This window comes from Macrobrachium nipponense, chromosome 21 (genome assembly GCF_015104395.2).
Source record: "Macrobrachium nipponense isolate FS-2020 chromosome 21, ASM1510439v2, whole genome shotgun sequence".
NCBI lineage: Eukaryota > Metazoa > Arthropoda > Malacostraca > Decapoda > Palaemonidae > Macrobrachium > Macrobrachium nipponense.
The window spans coordinates 33,243,813-33,265,915 of NC_087212.1; the positions used below are offsets into that span (position 1 = coordinate 33,243,813).

At 33.6% G+C, this 22,103-nt stretch overlaps 1 protein-coding gene across 1 annotated transcript in view; it reads right to left on the reverse strand.

Annotated features, from left to right (window-relative positions):
- Nucleotides 1-22,103, reverse strand: part of LOC135197905 (transient receptor potential cation channel subfamily M member-like 2) — a 120,965-nt gene that overhangs the window by 4,692 nt on the left and 94,170 nt on the right. The window contains 9 exon segments of the mRNA XM_064225128.1: nucleotides 382-670; nucleotides 872-922; nucleotides 1,181-1,313; nucleotides 4,409-4,587; nucleotides 12,468-12,669; nucleotides 13,998-14,150; nucleotides 14,153-14,192; nucleotides 16,222-16,470; nucleotides 19,829-20,054. Of these exon segments, the coding sequence (XP_064081198.1) occupies nucleotides 382-670; nucleotides 872-922; nucleotides 1,181-1,313; nucleotides 4,409-4,587; nucleotides 12,468-12,669; nucleotides 13,998-14,150; nucleotides 14,153-14,192; nucleotides 16,222-16,470; nucleotides 19,829-20,054 (1,522 nt within the window).

Genomic DNA, 22,103 nt, shown 5'->3' on the forward strand with positions numbered 1-22,103 from the left:
AAATATACGTAAAGCAAAAATTCAGTAATGTTCTGTTAAGGTTTGTATTTAATACCCTCATTAATTCAATCTGATCTATGGGGTAGCACTGTTTCTCTCTATATGTGGCAAATTAAATGGACTTTTCGTTCTAAGGAACATTTGATAATTCTAAGTCTCCCAGTATGTAAACTGTTACATTTTATATTTAAGTACTGAATATACAGACAAAATTTTTCTAATCTATTATCCTATGCTACTTGACTATACTCTTGCGGTATTTTGATAATTCCCAGTTGTTACTTTCCCTCTGAAACCTAGCTGATATGGGCACAACAACCTAATGTACAGTATTTCTGGACTCCCATTTTCTCACAAAGTTAATGAAGAAATTAGACATACCACTTTTTGAAGGTGATTTAGTTCATACTTGATGTCATCATCTGACAGTTCTGCATCAAGAAGGGCTTCCAATTCTTCTGCTGATTTTGCAGATGTGGGTGAAGCCCTGCCTGAAAGCTGAGACTTCAGTTTTGTTGGAGATGAGGGTGGAGAAGCAGGAGCCTGTTTTGGAAGGAGGCACCTATTTCTCTTTGCATGACGAGATCTTGCAGAGTGCCTTGCACTTCTTCTCTCTGCAGCAGGCTTCATACTCTCAGCTTCTTGGATGACCCATTCTAAGTCCCCTTCACTGCAAGATATCAGATGGAAAGACTTATTTATACTTTGGTTTAGATAAGTGCTTGGGCTTGATTAGAACCATATTAAAAATTCAATCAACAGTGAAAGGCAATTGTACCTGATAACAGAATAATAGTTATATTTATACTTCATGAAACTAATAACCATCTTAATATTTTGGCATGATTTCTTATTTCTATTTACCACTTACATTTCTTCAAGTTCTTCTTTTTGTTCAATATATTTTGAAATCCTGTCTATTCTGAAAGTAAAAAAAATAACACTCTAAACAGGATAAAAGAAAGTGTATGAAATATCACTGTTCAATAAGTAACAAATTAAAAGTACAGTGATTTCTGAAATTGCACACAGTACATTTTTCTTGAAATAAATACTTTTATGAATTCTTTAGTTGAAATTAAAAATTCATCATTCATATAGTCATTACTAGACTAGTCTTAAATCCGAGGGGAGACCCCTTCTGTAATTCAATGAACAGAAAATATGTACAAAATCTCACTTCTCTGACATCCTTTTGACCCTGTTATCTATTCGCTGCTCTTGCTCTATAGCCTCATTACAGCAGTAGGTCGTTATAGCTTCTTTCTCAAAAACCTTCAGTGATTCTAGAGTTTCTTTCATGTAGTCATCCACTAGTATGTAGTTAAATGAAAATTTATAATTAAAGGACTATGTTATCAATGGATACAAATAATAGATGATAAATTACAAAACAGTATGGTGTCAGAATTCTAAAAAGAAGAGTAGTATTCTATTCAGAAAACATTAAATATAATGATAACATTACTTACAATTTTGATAAACTCTAATTATAATATATAATGGATATAATTCTGGATATCCTTCTCATGCATTTTCATTAGAAATTTACTAAAAATCATCAACAATTATCTTTGAAAAGCTCATTCAATTTCATTTCAAGTAATAAATGTCAAATCAGGAACTGCTCCATGAAAAGTAATTACTTACAAAAATAATAAAATTAACCATCCAATAACTTTTTTATACACTAACAGCACTGTATGGAAGAAAAAAGATGGTGGACTGGCAGTAAATTTGAGATGATAAAAGGGATTTTGACGAAGGAAAAATCTATTTCTTGGGGAAGACCTGTGTTGCCAGGTGAAAAGGATCCTGCTACTCACTTTTCTAGTATAAATAGGTTCTAAATATACCAGAGAAAAAAGCTAGCATGGTATGCTGAGGTTACTACCCTCGTGCGAGCACCTTAAGGGTGTCGTGTATAAAGTACAAGGCAAGTGGAAGCCACTATTCAGGTTTTCTGCCAATTAGAGGTTTCCTTTCCAAAATCCCTCTCATGGGATGGGCCGTTCCATCGGCCACAATTTTTTTTACAATTACCTAGGAAGGAAACCTCTCAAAATAAACCTATTATAAGGTTTGTTTTTATTAATAAATTTATAAACTCCTCACACCTATTCTTGCTCTGGTATTTCTGAAATACATGCCCAAATTAGGGAGCATAACTGAATAGTCTGGCTGCTCTAGCATTTGTTATTCTAATTGGTCATATTATAACAGAAATTCCTCAATGCAGCTAAACATATCTGGTGTTGGATAGCCCAAGATAATCTTTCACTTAAGTTTGAAGTAGGTGACCATGCACAAAATTGTTGAAATACTGTAACAACACTCCTATTGACTGCTGAATTTTATAACCAATACTCTTTCAAGCACAGTACATGTATATTGTAGTTGGAAGAGTAGTTCTTATGAAATTCAGCAGACAGCACATGTCTATTTTACTGCTGAATTCTATAAGCACTACTCTTCAAACCGTAATACATACTGTACTTACCAATTAAAACACACTGAGAAGAGATTTTCGGAAAGTAACCTCCCATGGAATCCCTTCTCCTTTTTCTTTTAGATTTCAGAATTGTTTTCTTTTACAAACACCATGTCAAAGGATATGTCAATTCCTCTGAAACATTACAATAGATTTTGAGTACCTTCTTTACAAGAGGAACAGTTTTACTTAGGTACAGTTGTATGTGCATTTTGACTACTCAGAGACCTTCTTGACTAAACTTTTCCTTCTGGTTAACTTTGTGTCAACGATTCAGTTTTTAGGGTAAAAAATTACTTTCTTCTATATAGCAAAAACTACATTTGACAACACAACCACCCCTAAAAAAACAATTTCTTCCTGTCCCTTTCTCTCACATAGCTCTAATGGTCCCACTTCATTACACTTCTTTTCTCCCCTTATGCTATCAATGACCTTTTGGATCCATACATCACTAGACTTTCCTATTTTGATTCTGGAATACAAGGCAACATGGTTACATACCTAACCCAAGAGTCATTTACTTAAATAGCATAAGCAAGTTTCACTATAGGAACTACCCAAGCCCTTCCAGTACCAAGCCCCTACCAGCTGCAAAAAAGACTAATATACTCAATAGTTCCACCTATTTCAGCCAAAGAGGAAGGAATGCCAATACATACTGATGTGGTTTGTCTCCAGAATGACAAAGAAATTAACATTAATCTTACCTCATCTGCTGTCTAGACATTACTGGGAATAGATATTTGGCAAGTTCTTGGGTACTTTAGGTCTAAGAACCAATTATTTTTATCTCATGTTCATCAGTGTTAGACTTCACATTCTTGTATCACAAAGTCAGAATCTTACTGGAAAACCTGAACTGCAATCCTTCCAAACTCTGATGGGCCATCTATCATACTTTGACAAATAATTTCAAGATTAATTTTGCCTAGTATCTCCAGGTTCCCTTCAACATGAAATAGATTCCCCTCCCTTACCTCACCTCTTCAAGAATTTGCTCTCTTTATCAAAAGAAAGAAAAATTTGAGGACCACAGAACTGCAATCTTTCAAGTGCCACTGATCAGCTACCATCTCTAGATCTCCTCTTCACTATGCCTCTCTGACAAGTGGAGTATCCACCTCAAATTAATTATATTTCTCTAAAGCAGTGGGTTATTAAAACTTAACAGGAATCCCCCAAATTCACATTGCCGACATTCAAGGATTCACATTTTCCCGGATTTCTCTATGGACCATATCTACCCATTATTTGTGGGAAATTTGCATTTTTGCAGTATTTTTCTATGAGAAATATCCACAAATTACTGTATTTTCATATCAGTTTCATGATTAAATGCACTTTTTTTTGATAAAACTATTTCTAAAAAAACCATTTACTAAAAGCCTTTTAGTGGGTTTTTCTTGAGTTTGAACAAACCAAATAGTCAGGTTTAAGCATTTTATAGGGGTTCTAAGTATTTTCACGGATTCTAACTATTCATGGGGTGTGTGTGTCTGGAACACATCCCCCATGAATATGGGAGGTCCACTCTATAAATTTTTTAAAAACATTTTCTGAGGTTTCCTTATACTGTAAAAATCATTCTTAATGGTGGGGTCGCCTTTGCTCCCCAAATGGGGTTACACTGCTTCTTTACTAGTGGGAAGCTTCATACTGATAGGGGCAGGTGAGAAAGGTAGTGCTTTAATCATGAGGGCAGTTCTTTCACCATCTCATGTAACTGGATCATTATCTTCTTTTTTCATTGGTTATTGTCTTTCAACCAAACATTAAGAATTCCTCAGGCAAAAGTTCTATATGAACAAGATATAATACTATTTCAAATTTTTTGTATTTGTCTAAACTTAAATTCTATTAATTTTCCTTACAATAGAAAATTAAAAACCTGGAATCAACGCTAGTAGTGCTTACAATTTTCCTTTGATTTTCTGCAGGTAAGCTTCCATATTTTCTTACCCACCCTCCACGTGTATTCAATTACCACAAAAGGATGCACAATACCAGGTTTAAGGTCATATTCCCGGATGAGAAGATACATCTCATACTTCCATAATTCCATGCTGTTCTCTTGCACCTCCTCAAACACGTATCTGTTGTACATAAGTCAGGGTAAGGATTACAACATTTCAATATCAAATAGTATATCATTCTTAAAATGTAAGATTTAGGAGATTATACTGAAGTAATTCTCAATAACCTGAAAGGTACTATAGGAAAAATGTGATGATTAAATTCCTGGAATCTTCATATGCAACAAATCAGAGCATTAACTACATTTCTGTTTTATCCAAGACATTACAACTCTTCATCTATTTTACTTTATCAAATACTGTATGTACTGTGCTGCAATGTGGTGTCAATGAAAAACACATCAGTATATTTATACTTGCAATGCATACATGTTTGATGTGGTCTTTCAGTAGTACTTATGTTTGAATTTTCCTGCACGAGGTTTTGAAAACTATACTATAACCTAAAACTTTAGATGGATGATAACTCAATCTGTTTTTATTGGTCATTTTGTATCAATTATGAACTGAACATTTTGCCTCACTATGAATTACCTTACAATAAAGACCTCTACTCATCATCATATTGATGGCAAATAGTGACCAGTTCAAGAACAGAGTTATAAGAGGGGCAGTGATTTGTTCAAGAACTATATGGCATCAAAATATGGGAAATCTAATCCTTAAAATTTGTGTATAAAAACGGTTAAGTATACGAGACTGCAATAGAAAGGGATGTACCAAATAACACAACTTTGCATGAAAGACCCTTGTACATATATATTTTGAATTATTTTATGGATAAAATAAGTGAGTCTTATATTAGTCCTAAACAAAATACAAAATAAAATTAAACTTCAAACTAGGAAATGCACCTACTTCAAAATAAAGTACATTTGGCAAAATGTTTCTCATAAATGAAGAAAATAGTAAAACCACAGTTTAACTTATGTCTACATTAAGCTTGCAGAGCACCCTATTTGTTCAAAGTACTCCTAATGTGAGGACGTTGCAAGTAAATATAAAATCTCAAAGCTCACAGTATGAAATAAAGCAGCACTATTAATATCATCATTTGCTATACAGTGCTATGGTAATTTTGGGATATATGGTGACACCTGTGATAAATGCCTGTGTAGCAATAATAATGTTATTGCAAAGAAATGGTAGTTTTATAATAAAGTTTTATATATAGTTACCAAGTAATTACATAGCTATTTAGTTTCATTTATTCACAGCAGTTTAGATTCAAATTTTGAGGTAGCAACACTGATATTCTGTGTTCTCTGTAGAGGACACCAGTCTCACTCCCCTAGCGAGAGGGTTAGAAACGACTCAGCAGACAATACTCATTCCGGTTATGGTTATCTCCATCTGATCATGTATAATTAGTACTTGGTAAGTGCTATATACAGTACGTATACGTAAAACTTAATTTTTTAAATAAAAATGTCATTTCTATTTACAGGCAGTCCCCGGGTTATGACAGGGGTTCTGTTCTTGAGACGTGTCGTAAGCTGAAAATGGTCGTAAGCCGGAACATGATCAAAACTCCTAAGAAAACCTTAATTTTAATGCTTTGGGTGCATTAAAAACTGTAAACTGCATTCTCATTGCATTTTTCATAAAAAAAACCTTCAAATATTGATTATTTTGCATTTTTGGAGTCATATTCCTTCTGCCCGACCAGCGTTGTAAGCGTCGTAACTCTGGAACATGCGTTGTAAAACTGGAAATAATTTCTGATAAACATAATTGAAAAGCATTGTAACCTCGGAACGTCGTAAGCCAAACCTGTCATAAGCCAGGACTGCCTGTATACCTTAACAAGTAGTACATAATTACATAACTAATTCCCACATTGACAGAGGGTGGGATACATGGACATATTCTATTCTAAAGCATTGTCATGTAATGAATTAGGAATAGAAAAGTTGCTAACATTGAAAACAATGGTTGGGGCTCAACTTAACCTATACCTAGTGGCCCAGCAGTAAAGCAGAGGGCCACTTCTACTTAAGGGGGAGCTTTGTAGCAGAGTATGCAGCCACAAAACTATCCTATGGCTAGCAGAACTTTCAAGGTGCCCAGTACCATAATAAAAGCAACCAGATTATGCTGTCACTTACACTGAGGTCAAACCAAAACTCATCCAATAAAAGTGTTAGGTGCTCTGGGTACATTGCACTAGAGATGTATCGGATGTTTAAAAATGGGATTTGCAGATACAGATGCAGATATTTGATGACCATACCCTTGCAGATGCGGATAATTTATCAATCTAAATTACTACATTATATTTGATGTACTCATTTAAATTAGAAACATAAGTGATTCTCATGTATTTGTGTATACTCTCATATGAAAGTACAAATAGTAAAACCAATACATGAACATTTTAGTTGTCTTGGCACAAGGTTATTTCATGCTCATTGCATGACAAGGGTAACAAAACTCAAAGCCATTCTTTGCTTGAGAGAGAGACTTTCTAAAAAAACACAACAGTACCCTGCCTTTATGATTACAACTGCTGCAAATGACAGGAAATTACTAAAACAAATATGCTATAAGAGAGCTACTTCTCAAGTATGTACTGTATGAAATGTGAAATTGTGTTTCATGTACACGTATTCTGTATAATAAAACAAAAAAGCCAAATTTAGCAAAATACAAAAAAATAAGATCTACTTTTAGCAGCAATGTATGAGTACGAACTATTGAACACTGAGCAGGGGGTGATGTCCCCATACTCAAACTGTGGATGAGGATGTTACTTATAATGCTAATGCGGATGTGGATGCAGATGTTGAGAAATTGTCAGTGCAGATACAGATTTATAAAAAATGCAGATAATGCGTGGATGCAGATGCAAATATCTTATCCATCTCTACATTGTACCCTCCTGGCTCCTGAAACTTCGATACTTCACTACAAGGTGAAGGTCTGGACAATAGGAGAGAATCCTATGCTTCCTTTTGCAATGCCATGCCAGTACTAACTACAATTCCCAAGGTACTGCCAAATTTTAATACTTAAAAACTCTCAAAATCATTAAAAATGAAGAACAATCAAACTAGCAGTAGGTTGAATGTCGAATGAACGTAAGATATTATACGTAGCACTCGAAAGCTAATGAGGTAGAGCCTTCTAACATCTTTAGGTTTTGCTAAAAGGAGGCAAGTGCTTCTCCTAAATCTGAGTGTCTCAGAAGATAAAGTCCATTTGGGTAAAGGGCAAATGTTGTAATCAGAGGATGAGACAAGTTCTTGTCATGACACAGATCATCCAGCCAGGCAGATAGCTTTCTATTCCTTCTCTGCACCAGAGAGTGCTTTAGGCTCCAAGAGAACGAGTTGGTGCCTGGCTGTAGTTGTCGTTAGGAGTTCTAATCAGTAGATGTGACTAGCCCTTGCAAAAACAACATAGTCCTGGATGGGAAGCCAGGTGCCAGACTACCTATGAGCTCAAGTGAAGTCTGGCACCTCTGGAAGACACGGATGTCTGTAAAACTCTTAAGGGAGAAAGAAAAGGCTCCAGGTCTTGGGCCAGTCCCTGTCCTTGACTAAAATTGCAGGGAAGACTAGTAAATTATCTTCTTTGTCCTTGTTTGGGCATGTCAGGAACTTTAAAGGAAAATAAGATAGGGATTCCAACAAAGTAGGTCTCTGTGCTTACACAAGTTAAGCAAAGTTCAATACCTCATAACTGTGTAATTGCAAAAGGGACAGGGATGTCTCACAGAGGAGAAGTAGGGCCAGAGAAACTAGCATTAGAAAGTCAATCATCGGGTCTGGAAGACGACGTGAGAAGATTCATTTACATGACTTGTAATGATTTCTGCAATACGTAAGGAAAGACCTCCCAATTGATAACCTCTGTACATGTAGGGGAGGATTCTGTAAGATCCACCCACAACTGAACAGGTTCAGGAACCATGATATAGGCCAAAACAGGGCTAAGCAGACCAAATAACTTGGAGATAGTCTAAACATTGTATAATTCCTCCTTGTTTGTGAGGAAAACTGAACTTGATAACTCTTAAGAGTGGACTTGACAATACCCACGTGTAGAACTGTATGCAGAAGAAGATCTGAAAAGTTACTGACAGCTTCAAAATTTCTAGCTGTAATAATCTGGGCACCATGAGTTTATGCTAGATATACAAAGGTGGCCACTGAGCACAAAAACAAAAAGGTAAAGACAAGAGGTCTCTAGTGCAGGTGCTGAGGACTCATACGAAGACACCAGGCACCGGCAATAGGAAATGGTGCCATGAGCTAGAGAAAGGGTCCAGATAAACGGGAATGGTGCCTTTCTTCTATCTTGGTTCCGCAAAGCACAATATATGTACATACATTGCAAGATTGCTGACATTAAGCCAAAACAGGAAGTGTTAATGTGTAAATCTTCAGCTAATCGAAGTAGGGATGTGCCCAAGTATCGGTATCTGTTTTTGTGGTATCAGTATCGGTGAATTTCTGGCCAATACTTTTGTCATTAGTATAGGAATTCAAAATCCTTCTAGGCTGGCATATTATTTTCTGTACCACTTTTCACCTTTCATTTCTGGGATAATTTTATTGAATATTATCTTTAATAAAATTATAATTTTAACTTAGTTAAGATGGCCCAAGTCCAGTATGAGTTAGAACTTGCAAATGGATTTGTGCTTTTTATGAGTTGAATGTTTTGTTGATCTATACTAAGAAACTCTGATCCTTTCGTAATCTTATTTTTATTTGCGTACTGGTATGTCATTTTTCTTGGGATTACTTAATAAAAACAATATTATGTATTGTAATGAGGCAAAGGATTAACCCCTCCATTACCAGAACCGTTCATAATCTAAATGAAGGAGTCTGTTAACTATTTCTAGCCAATATATAAACTAAAACTCAGAATAAAAGTATATATGTATTAGTGATTTCAGATTGCTTGTCATCCCATGAATTCGAGTAAGCACTATGTACCTAAATTGTTAAAAGTCTTCTAATGGTAGCCATAATATAAGCCAGACTGTATCCAGTAATAAAGTGATTAAATACTAAATAGTTATACTTGATGTTCTTTCTCAATGAAATTTGTGCCTTTGAAATTCTTTATATGTATAACCCTATTATATGACCTTTCAACTTTTGAACCTTTAATATACAATAACCATAGAATAAGATTGATTTTAGTAACAATATATATTCTCCTAAGTAACAGTAATATGGAGGTAACAGATCGGTATTGGCTTTAAAAGCTGGTATCAGTATCGGCCAAAAATTTGGTATGGGTGCATCCCTAAATCAAAGTGCTAAGAAAGTTATCGCCTTTAAAAATGTGGAACGCTACACTATGAGTGATATACTTGCGTGGAAGATCATTCCAAAGAATGGGCATACTACCGAAGCAAGTACTGATACAATTTAGTTGATCTCACCCAAAATCTCGGGACTGAATGGAAAGTTGGAGGCCACAATGCAACAAACCAATAACAGTTCTTCCAACCTGGCTAACATCTCGTGTATGCCAGAGATTAGGGAAGACTCACCACTAATGTCTTGGGCATGAAGGCGAGAAGCAGAGCATAACTCTTACACAATCTGAAAACAGTGATTTTTGGCAGAAGCAAAAACTAAAAAATCTGAGAGATATGACAGGACTCCTCTGGTTACTGATCCTGCTGTCGGTCCCAAAGATTAGGTCTCCTAACAATTATAGTCAAGAACTAGATCTAACTAGGTCCCAGAGTGAGGGTAGAGAAATGACACTTTAGCTTATTTAAACGAAAGCCAAGTTCCAACCATGACTGAAGCTTACAAGGTGACTAGGAAGAAAACAAAGAAGGGAGCTTCCTTCAGCAATTCAACAACTCTGGCTCTGATGTCTTGCCTAGAGGTAGACTTGGGAGTCGAACCATAGGAGGAACTGTCGCTAGACACAGTAGGTTGACTCCACGAGCCTGAAAGATGTCACCAGACATACAGGTGGAAGTGCTTATAACTGAACTTTGCAAACCTGTGGGAGCTCAGCTCACTGTGGGTGCTGGGCACCAACAGAAACTCGGGTGCTCTAGCAGCTCGGCCACGACTAGGTGCTCAGATGTCTATATGCATGACTTAATACTGAGTCAAGCATAGAACTAAAGACAGGATCAACCAGGTAATAGCTCACCACCAGATGGACAATGTCGTCAGGCCAGCTAGTAGCTACCTGTGTTGATCCAAGCTCAGCATTGGCACCACTAAAGCAACACTCATGTACGGATTTCAGCTAAACCGTCCTCCGAAATCCCATCACAGCTAAAAATTCTCTCCTGCTAAATTATACCATTTCACTCAAACAATTGTGGAAAGGAAAGGCAGGTAAGTGTTTAAATCTAATGCAAATTCGATGCAGTAGTGAATAATAGACTGTAAATTCACCATTAAACGAAAGGGTTTTCATGAAATATAAGTGCACCATTTTCCTTGACTAGAATCTGCCACGGATCCACAGCAGAATAGCGTGAGAAAATGCAGTGTTAGCGGCAAAAATGCAATGGTTCTCTGTTTCATTAGAGATATTTTGTATCTTTTGTTGAATGTTGCACATGAGGTTCCAGAGATCACTTCATTATATTCTGTCAGTATGAAATTGTCATTGAGATTAATGAATTTCAGTCAAGAGTAAGAAATTTGGAAGCAAGTAAAATGACAAGTGCGCCTCAAGAAGCGGCAAGCATCCTTCCCGCAAGAGATTTGATTGAGGTATGACGTGTCTGTAATCACTCCAAGATTCGCGCCAAGATTTTATTCTCCACCGTGTAGTAACTGTGAGTACTTTGAAAATTATTTCTGATAGTGTATAGGGCTTATGTTTAACTTTGAATTTGAAGTGATCTCAATCTGAATTTTATTTCAATCATGATCATGAAATCTCGTGTTTCTCTGGGCTTGCCAAGTTGGTAGGAAATAGCTAAAGAGTAAAGGTATTGTTAAAATTATGTAGACATGAGTATAGCGTTATATATTTTTAATAAAACTGTATAAAACCTCGATAGCCTTGTTCATCTGTCCTTGTACTGGGGCTAGATGCAGTCCCTGTAGGTAGGCCTATACGTCACCAAGATCGGGCAAAACCAGTACTAACAGTCACCAAATAATTCACAACAGGGTGAAAAACAAATCAGAACTTTATTAATCAACAATAAATACTAATCTTGCAAGAAGTGCCTTGCGGATAAAAAATTCAATACCAAAATCAGTTTGGTAACTAATGAGATGTTTACTTTATTATTGAGATGTTTACTTTATTATGCTACTCAATAAAGATGGTAGCGAATGCAATGTTTACATTATGTATTATGTCACTTGTCTATCAACTTAGCAACACTACATTCTTATGTTACTCAACGTAAAGATGAATAACTCAAAAGGTTATAAGTTCGCTGTTGAAAAAGTATTATCGAACAATATCAGGTTCGTAGCATTTGTAAATATCAGTTCGACAAACCAATGTTTACATTAAAGTCTGCCACTCAGCAAAGGGTAGTTAATCAATTAACTGCAAATGTAAGAGTGAACTTCTGATGTGCTGATCCATTAAAAAACAACAACAAAAGGAAAAACTCATCCTGAAGCTTTCAGCTGAAGCTACCCAACTTTTGGTTTGGATACCGAAGTCCAGTAAATAACTGGCAAAAAATGAACCATTGCTGCTGACACCTGATGTTACCACCAGGAGTTGCAGACACGGAATGAGTACTGTCTGCTGAGTGCTGAGTCTTTCCTAAGCCTCTCGCTAGGGGGCAAGACTGGTGTCACTTACATAGAACACAGAATATAGGTGTTACTACCGCAAAATTTGAACCTAAACTTCTGCGAATAAATGAAACTAATGGTTATGTAATTACTTGGTAAGTTAGTTATATAAACCTTTATATTGGCTACTTGATACAATACAAAAGCAGAATAAAATTTGATATGACAACTTACGTGAAAATAGCAATGAGGAGATTAAGCAGCATAATATTTCCGATGATAAGATAAAAAAACAGAAGTACACTGACAACCCAAGAATAATCAGCAGAACTCTCACAGATACAATGCTCTCTAGGTGAACACCGTGTTGCATTTTCAGAGCCACAGACGTCGGTTATGATGCATGACTCCTGGTGACACCGGACTATATCACCACCTAAGATGAATTTTTTCTTTCAGTGACTATCATCATGAAAAATGAAAAAGACTCTTGACCCAGAGACCATTGACTTGGTTGAAAATTTTATGGTGATAACCTACATGTTTACAGTATCTAAATACATATATGGGCACTTGGCAAGAAAGATCACAAAGTATTGAAACTCAGATGTACAAAATAGTTCTTCTACTGTAATATATAATTTGTAAATCAAACTTATACCAAATAAGGAATTACAGTATGTAGTAACTTCAATATTCTTTCTTGACATGCCTTACAGGGCATTAACTTGGTAAGCAACCTTTAAAGGAACATAATGACCCAAGGTGAAAAAAACGAATGCCATAATTAAGATAAAACGGGTATGGTAAAATGAAAAGGAAACGATAACCAAATAAAACAGTTGCTGGAAAATGGAAATGTATACAATTGAACATATGAAGCCTGGTGCTTTTAAGTAGTATTGGAAAACCTCTCAAAATTCCAAGTACGTATAAACATCCATAGCATCACCAAGAAAACTGTTCTAGTCTTACATTATCACTTGGCAGTGATGTTGTAACACATTAGCAGAATAAGGAAGCTGATTACTAACTGTAGAGATATTGGCATTAAAGGTATGATTGAACATTTCTTGTTGGAATAAAGCTTACAAATGGTTTAGATAAATCATATACGTATTACATTTGTCAAAAATTTTATCTAGAAGGCTAGAGGTCTCAGGATAATACTAACATCCATTTATGGAGAACACAATATAAAGCAAAACTAGTAAAGGAAGGTTGAATCTATCATAATTCACTTGGGACCAAGTCAAGTTAAAAAACTTGGGCAGCTCAGTAAGAAGTGACAGAGAAGAACAAATGAAAAGCACTAAAAGCAATGCAGCTGGAGCTAAAGGGACACTGCAAAGAACTTTTATACCACGTGTAGACTGAAAAATGAGGAACACTGATGATGGTAACCACCTTTTTGGGGATAGGCAGGGTGAGATGAGAGGTCACGTAGGGAGAATCACGAGATTATATGAAATTTGGAAATACAGAAAGAAAATGAGAAACAGGTCAAGTTGGTCAGAATTTTGGGTTACTAAAAGCAGCTGTTGTCAAAACCTTGGTGCTTGGCTGCCTAGGTTTGATAGGGATGTTGAGCAAATATGTCGAAATGACATTTTTAATTACTTATGTCACTCTGCACATGAAGATACATACTGCAGGTATAAAAGAATATAAATGCTTCCTCCCTGAAGATGATGGTTTGCAAGAAAAAATGCTTCAATCTGTATTCAATATAAAAGGATTTCTTAGTAAATCAGTAGTACTTACCTACAATTTCATCCAAGAGAAGTTCGCCATACATTTGCCAATAAGGCTTCAGGAGAAGATCTTCAAAGATCGAACCAATAGAAGTAATGTTCAAGGAAGTAAGGTTTCTTGAAGGATATAACAAACCTTGGGATGCTATACCATAACCGAGACAAAGATAACAAGAAGGGCCAAAAACACCAGTACTTCCTTTATCTGGAAAAAATTTCAAAGGGTACTTAACACTGCCTGTTGAAGGTCTTAGTAATAGTATAACAAGATTTTCATAAAATTTCAAAGCTTATAGCACAGTAAATGTTTCACTAGGGCATTATTGCTTAAATGCTAATGTCAAAAGATAACTTTGCAACACAAGCTGGGTGATACAAATATTGAAGGGTTCCTGCTAAACAACCACTTGCTATGTCAATTAGTGAAAAAAATTACAAAAGCTACCCACACAAAACAATAACTTGTGTGTGCGTACAGCTTCTTCAGTAGTTCCAAAAATTTTAATTAAATGCAAACCTATGCCTACATAATCCCAACTCGTACATCAAAATATATAAGAAATATGAGCCTCATCTTATGTATTGTTAAGCTGACTGAATTAAAAGGCTACATGGTTCACTGATAGTCTATCAAAATTAGGGAAAATTAACTTTGAAAAGATAAGGCAATAGATAGTCACTTATGTAAAAAATTTGCACACTCTAAAAGAATTCATTTCTTTCTTTTATGTATCCTCTGTTATCTCCCCAGCTACCAGTTTCATTTACTCACTCTTATTGCACTTTTCATCACTTACTAATGAAGCCCATCTAGCCAGCACTACAACAGTTTAGAATTTTCACCCATTATTCAGGTTAAACTTATTTGTAAAAATAAAACCAAGACTTCAAGTACTTTGTCCTCAATTCAGAATGTAAGATCACTTAAAAATATCAATCATAAAGAGGTCTCACGGAACAATAAGTCACATTTCAAGTCTTTCAAAGGGCTTGCACAAAGGAGCTTTGCTTAAATGAGAAGTGAAAAAAGAACTAAACAGAGTACAAAACAATTCACATGACAATAACATAAAAAATTGGCAAAATGAATATATAAAAATAATTTAAATATATCTGAAAAATCTAGGAAAAGAAGCATATAACTGAAAAATCTAGGAAAGAAGCACACAGATGTAAAGTAACAGCACAAGGGAAGACACTTGTCTACAAATCCCAATGAAAGTAGAAAAGCTTGAAGTAAAGGAGCTGGTAATTTAAGCATCTCCTATCCCAGCACAAAGCTCAGTCATCTTCAAGAAACAATTAGAAGGACGAATGGTGGGGAAATCCAGATCACTAATGTTAAGCAGTTTAACAAAGCCACTTATCAGGAAGAGCAGAGACAGTAATCTTTTCAAGGAGAAAAGTTTATTTCCCTGAGACTAACTAACATATTTGAGACAGAGGCACCAGAATTTAGTTCCAAAATAGTGAAAATTATCGTACATAGCTGATATTCAGTTAGTTTATGAACAAAAGGGCTTAATTAAATTGGAACATAATAGTAATAATAACAATGAAAGAAAATGTCAAATGACAAAGGTAGGCCATTAAATGGAAAGCGCTGTAATTTAGGTTTTAATGATCCACTTTACCACAAATTACACCTAAAACATCCTAAACACATTCATTCAACTGTAGCCATGTATTACACTTGTAGTACCATATATGTCCAATAAAACCCTGGATTCCTCTTATGTGCAAAACTTAATATATATTAAGTCTGAAAAAGCAGCATTAAGTGTTGAATATGACCTAATCCCCTACATATAACTGCATTTTCTTATTCCTTAGTTTAAAATAGTGGGGTTACTTACTAATCCCAGGAGGCCTACCAAGTATGTTAACCAGCATAGCATGAAAAAGCAGATTCAAGTGCAAGTAATTACTAGTAGTAACACAAAAACCTTGATTTAATGGCAAAAGGCAAAGTCAAACACATGCTAGCTAGAGAACAGCCATGAAGTAGCCTACTATGCAATAGAAATGGAGAAGAAAGAAAACAAACAAACATCTAGAAAAAGCATGTACTATATAAGAAAAAAATTACTAGCCATTAAACAAAGTAAGGTAACGGTTTGTATTTATGAAAAAAATTTTCTTAAAAAGTACATAACTGAACCTCAATAAATTATGTAAATTCCAAACTTCAATTATTTTGAAATAATTTTCCAAGCTTGTGAACTAATACCTACCATTCTGTTGAAGATAATCAGCTTCGGACCCAGATGGTAATTGACATGGTATATTCTAAAGAGACGGCAATAGAAGACAGTAGTATTAACGGCACAGGCTATTCTCCCCCACTTGAACGTTGATCTAAAAAGCCGCAACACTAGGGCTACAACAGCCAGGTTAAGCGAGAGAAAATCAAATCTATTCCAAAGACTATTTGACCAATCAGATAATTTTCCTGCTAGCGTAGAAGAATCTTCAGTTAGTATCTGAAATTATAATCACAAATTAAAAACCCAATTGAACACTATTAAACATCAAAAATATATATTCTGTACAGGAAGTTATGTTTCAGTTCTATATAAGAAAAATGTACTATAGTTTTATTACAAAACAATGCTTTCTTACAAACGATTAACTTTTATATGAAAAGCATGAAATATGCATGTCTACCATAGTCAGCTATTTTCATTATGTAGAAATGATCTTAAGCAAATACCAGCCTGAAAATACATAAAGCAAACAAAAAGTGTGGTACTGTCTAAGTAAAAACTAAAAACAGATTATTTCATGCTTGTCATAAGATATGAGAGCTTGACTAGTAAAGGACTATCACATAGGCATTTAGGAATCTTAAAGACTAATTATAAGTAAGATGGTAATCGCTCAAAAATCTATACTGACCTCCAGTAAACATAAAAATTTGCAATTTCACATAAACCATCATAGTTTGTGCAATTAAAATAAATTGTTGAAAGTTGCAATACTTGTGAGGAAGCAAAAAAATGGCAATAAAATTGTTTCATTAGTGCCATGAGCAGAATAAAATCTTTGTGGGAGAGTGACTGAGAAAGGGAGCCTACAAGGAAGTAATACATCTACAGTTCTTCTTAAGAGTAACAGGTTAAATGAATCACTGAAAACAAAACATAATATTGATCCAAACCATCAACTACTATTCTGAAAAACAGTAAATTTGGTAACAAATAAGTTTAAAATCTGGGTCATTATGACAAGTCCGGTAAGTCTGCTTTCTAAGGGGAGATGAGCTTTATCTCTAAATGTTGGTTGACTGACTTTGTGCTAAACAGACCCCAGGCTAACATTGCAAAAATATTACACACACTAAATGAATCTGAAACTATACTTTTAATTTGAAATTTGCAAATAAAATTTTCTAGTTGAATATTACTGCTGCCATCAGCACCATTAAATTTATAGTAATTTCTGCATAGTATACTGGTGCATAATACACTTATATAGAAGGGCGTGTAAAGCAAATCTTGCGAAGACATTTTCTGAGTATATACACTGCTACAGTATTATAAACAGTCCATATATTTCTTAATACATAATTTTAAATCTTTAATGGGGAAAGCTCAGTGATTGGAAATAACAAGATACATATAGGTAAATCCTCCTTATCTGTGGACTGCATTGGCAAACCACTCGCATTGGATGCTAAGCTACAGATTTGGTGTTCTGCTGGGAAGGCTCATGCTGGAGGTCTCTTATTTGCTATTTTGAACTAGGCATCCTTTGCTGGGTCAAGAAGAGGACAAGCTACTCTTTGGAGTTGTTAAAAGAAGTGTGACTGTAGGATGTGCATTTCTTCTTTAAATCACAAGCAAAGCTGGTTAGTCCCCAATGTTGATTGCTCCTGTTAAAAGGATTAAGTTCAGTCTTGGTAGGGTGCAGCTGTGGGCATAGCTGTAAGTTTTACGGAAGCTCCGTCCCATAGTCGGCATACATATTAGGCATTTAGAAAAGCAAGTTGATGTCATCTACTGTTAGAGGTATGGCATCACACTTTCAGGCCACTGAAATTTATAGATGATTTTTTTCCTTTGCCCTCTAATAAGGGCCAGGCTTTTGCCATAATAGAAGTTTGAGCTCTATAGTTCTTATAATCAATAAATAAGTTTCAAATATGTAATGGAAATAATTGGTGGTAAGGACATTTTACTTGACATTACATCTAAGGGAAGTCTGTCTTAGGAGTATTCTGAAGCATAAATCTCTGATAATAAATCTTGATGTTGGCAACATTACCAAGAGTCTGAGGGGTAGCTCTCTTGTACTGGGTCCTCAGGACCCTGCTGAATTCCCTTGTTGGAATAAGCATTACTAACAAGGGCTTGCAATGCTCTGACAAGTTCCCAATTTGCTAAGGGCCATTTAGAGCCGTATGAGAGGGCCCTCCCCATGAAGGAATTGATGACAGATTTCTTGTAAAACATGGGGACTTGCTTTTTAATTTTACAACAAAGTAGTGGTGAAACCAATTGGGCACTGGAGCACAAGAACACAGAAATGGAGTGCACCATTGCCAGTCTTCTTGCATGTAAACAAGAGAACAAAACTTAAAATTCCTTCAAGGGGGTCTCAATGTCTTCCACCTTTAATCAGATATATGCCCTGCCAATGTACTAGTACTGTACATTTACAAGGCACATACCAGATCAAAGAACCACTCTTCTTTGGTGAAGGGTACCCTGAGATGGATCCAACAGCTGGCTGTAGTGGGCTATGAACATAGCAATAACTGTTTGAGGTGTCCAGTGCATACAAGATTAGGCTGAAGTCACAGCATACCTAATCCAAGATAACCTTAATTGCCCCATCGAAAGTAATGTCAGTGAATAGAAGTGTAAATCCTCTTCGTAATAAGTTCCTTATTTCAGGGAAGAACCCAGTAGACAGTTTGAGGCAAAACCTTAATGGAACATATGGAAAGAGAACCTTGTTTGGCATTTTGGATGGGGCACAGGTTGAAGTTGGAACCTATCAGATTATCAGTTGTAAGGAGTTACCTTGCCAAAACCTCCAAGCTCCACAGGATATGCAGGAATTTAACTATACCAAGAGGAAAGGAACAGTATCATCAGTTGCATTAATGCCATTCAGGGGGCCATTATCCTCTAAAAATCACAGAAGACTTCAAGGCAGGGTGCACTAGCAATGTCAAGACCAACACAATCTCCTACATTTTATGTGAGCTCTCCTTATCTTGCTGCAATACTTAATTTAATGTTGCCCAAGGGTACTTTCTCCTCCCAATGACCATGCTTGGTACTGAACCAGTTGGAGAGACACCCCCAAAAACAGGCCCTCTCAATTACAGTTGTTCAATTCGTGTCACATACAAGAAAGGATGTTCAATCAAAAGTCACATACGTACTGATTTCATCACAAACAACTAGCACTATAATGTACTACTTATCATGTCATTTTCAATAAGCATATCTTTCTGAAGTAAGTCATATTACACAACATTTAGAAATGACTATAAAATCAATGAGTGGTGATGCAGTATAACATTCAACAAGTTAAAATGTGGAATAATTTAATGATAGCTAAATTTACTTGAAATTACTTTATCAGAAATTAATTGAAATGCAAAACTCAACTCCTCCTTTCAAATTAGTGAAGCAACAACTCCCTTCATATAAGGATCATATTGAACCTACACAGTTTCTTAATGACAACTGCACACATCAAGCAAAAACAGTTTACAAATAATTGCTAACGCTAGAAAGATTCGCATAGATGTCTTACACCTCTTGTAGTAATCTAAAAAGTCTAAAATTTATGAAAATGGAGGCAAACATGAAACTTCTTTTTCACCTCTGCCACTTCCTCCAATATGAAGGATAATATCCAGCCGACAGCAAGTTTTTCTGTGAAGGACATTTCATATGTGAAGTCGAAGAGAACGATGTATGAATACAGAAGAAGGAAACAAATATATGACGTTGAGTGGGCACAAAATTTAGATATGGGAGACTTGTAGAACACAAACAACTTTTGCCATGGTGTTAACTCACCCCCATCATCTCCAAGCTTTTGAAAACTGATAAGGAAAAAAATTATTTAATTTTTACATTTGCCTGGCTTAACATGATTTCTAGGTAATAAAATTAACTGAATACGATTAAACAGATACCTATGTTACCAACTAACAGAGTAAAGTAATAATGTAGTCAACCTCATTTCAAATTCAATATTTCATTCATAAGAAGTTCTGTTAGGTAAGCGATATAAACCAATACAAATGTTCTTATACATGTTGTATTTAAATACACAAATAATTAACATATTTTACAGTCATTAAAGCAAACTCATCCTTATATATTATATATATATTATATTATATATTATATTATATATATATATAATATATTATATAAATATATTCTATATATATATATATATATATATACATAATATATATATATATATATATATATATATATATAGTATATATATATATATATGTATGTATATTATATATATTATATTATTATATATATATATATATCTATATATATATATATATATAGATATATATATATATAATATATATATATATATATAATATATATATTTATATATATATATATATATATATATATGATATAGAAAATATACATGTATATATAGATATATGATATATATATTAATATATTATTATATAATATATATATATATTATATTATTATATATTACACGAATATATAATATTATGTGTTAATATATTATATACGTAATAATATATAATGGTATATATATATTATTATATATAATTATATAATTATATATATATGTGTATATATTATATATAATATATATATATATATATATATATGTGTTTATAATATATATAATATATATATATATACACACGTATATATATATGTATATATATATATCTATATATATATATATATATATATATATATATATATATATATATATATATATATTTATATATATAGATATTATATATATATATATTATAAAATATATATTATATATATTTATATATCTATATATATATATATATATATATATATATATATATATATATATATATATATATATATAGTCTATATATTATATATATATATATATATATATATATATATATATATATATATATATATATATATATATTATATATATATACAGGCAGTCCCGGGTTACGACGGGTTCGGGTTGGGTTACGACGTTCCGAGGTTAAGGCGCTTCTCAATTATATTCATCAGACATTATTTTTCCAGGGTTACGACGCCTACAACACTCATCTGGCAGATGAAATATGACACCAAAAATGCAAAATAATCAATATTTGAAGGTTTTTTTTGATGAAAAATTCAATAAGAATGCAGTTTACATAGTTTTCAGTGCACCCAAAGCATTAAAAGTAAGGTTTTATTAGGATTTTTTACGGTTTTCTTAAGATTTTTTACGATGTTCCGGCTTACGACGATTTTCGACTTACGATGCGTCTCAAGAATGGAACCCCTGTTGTAACCCGGGGACTGCCTGTATATATAATATAATATATATATATATATATATATATATATATATATATATATATATATATATAATATATATATATATATATATATATTATATATATATGTATATATATATATATATATATATATATATATATATATATATATATATATATATATATATATATATATATATATATATATATATATATATATATATATATATATATATACATATATATATATATATATATATATATATATATATATATATATATATATATATATATATATATATATATCACATATATACATATACATATATATATACTACATATATATACATATATATATATGCATATATATCCATATATATATATATATATATATATATATATATACATATATATATATATATATACATATATACATATACTATATATATATATATTATATATATATATTATATATATCATATATATATATATATATATATATATATATATATATATATATATATAGTATATATATATATATATATATATATAGACAATCCCCGGTTATCGACAGGGGTTCCATTTCTGGAGGTGTGCCAA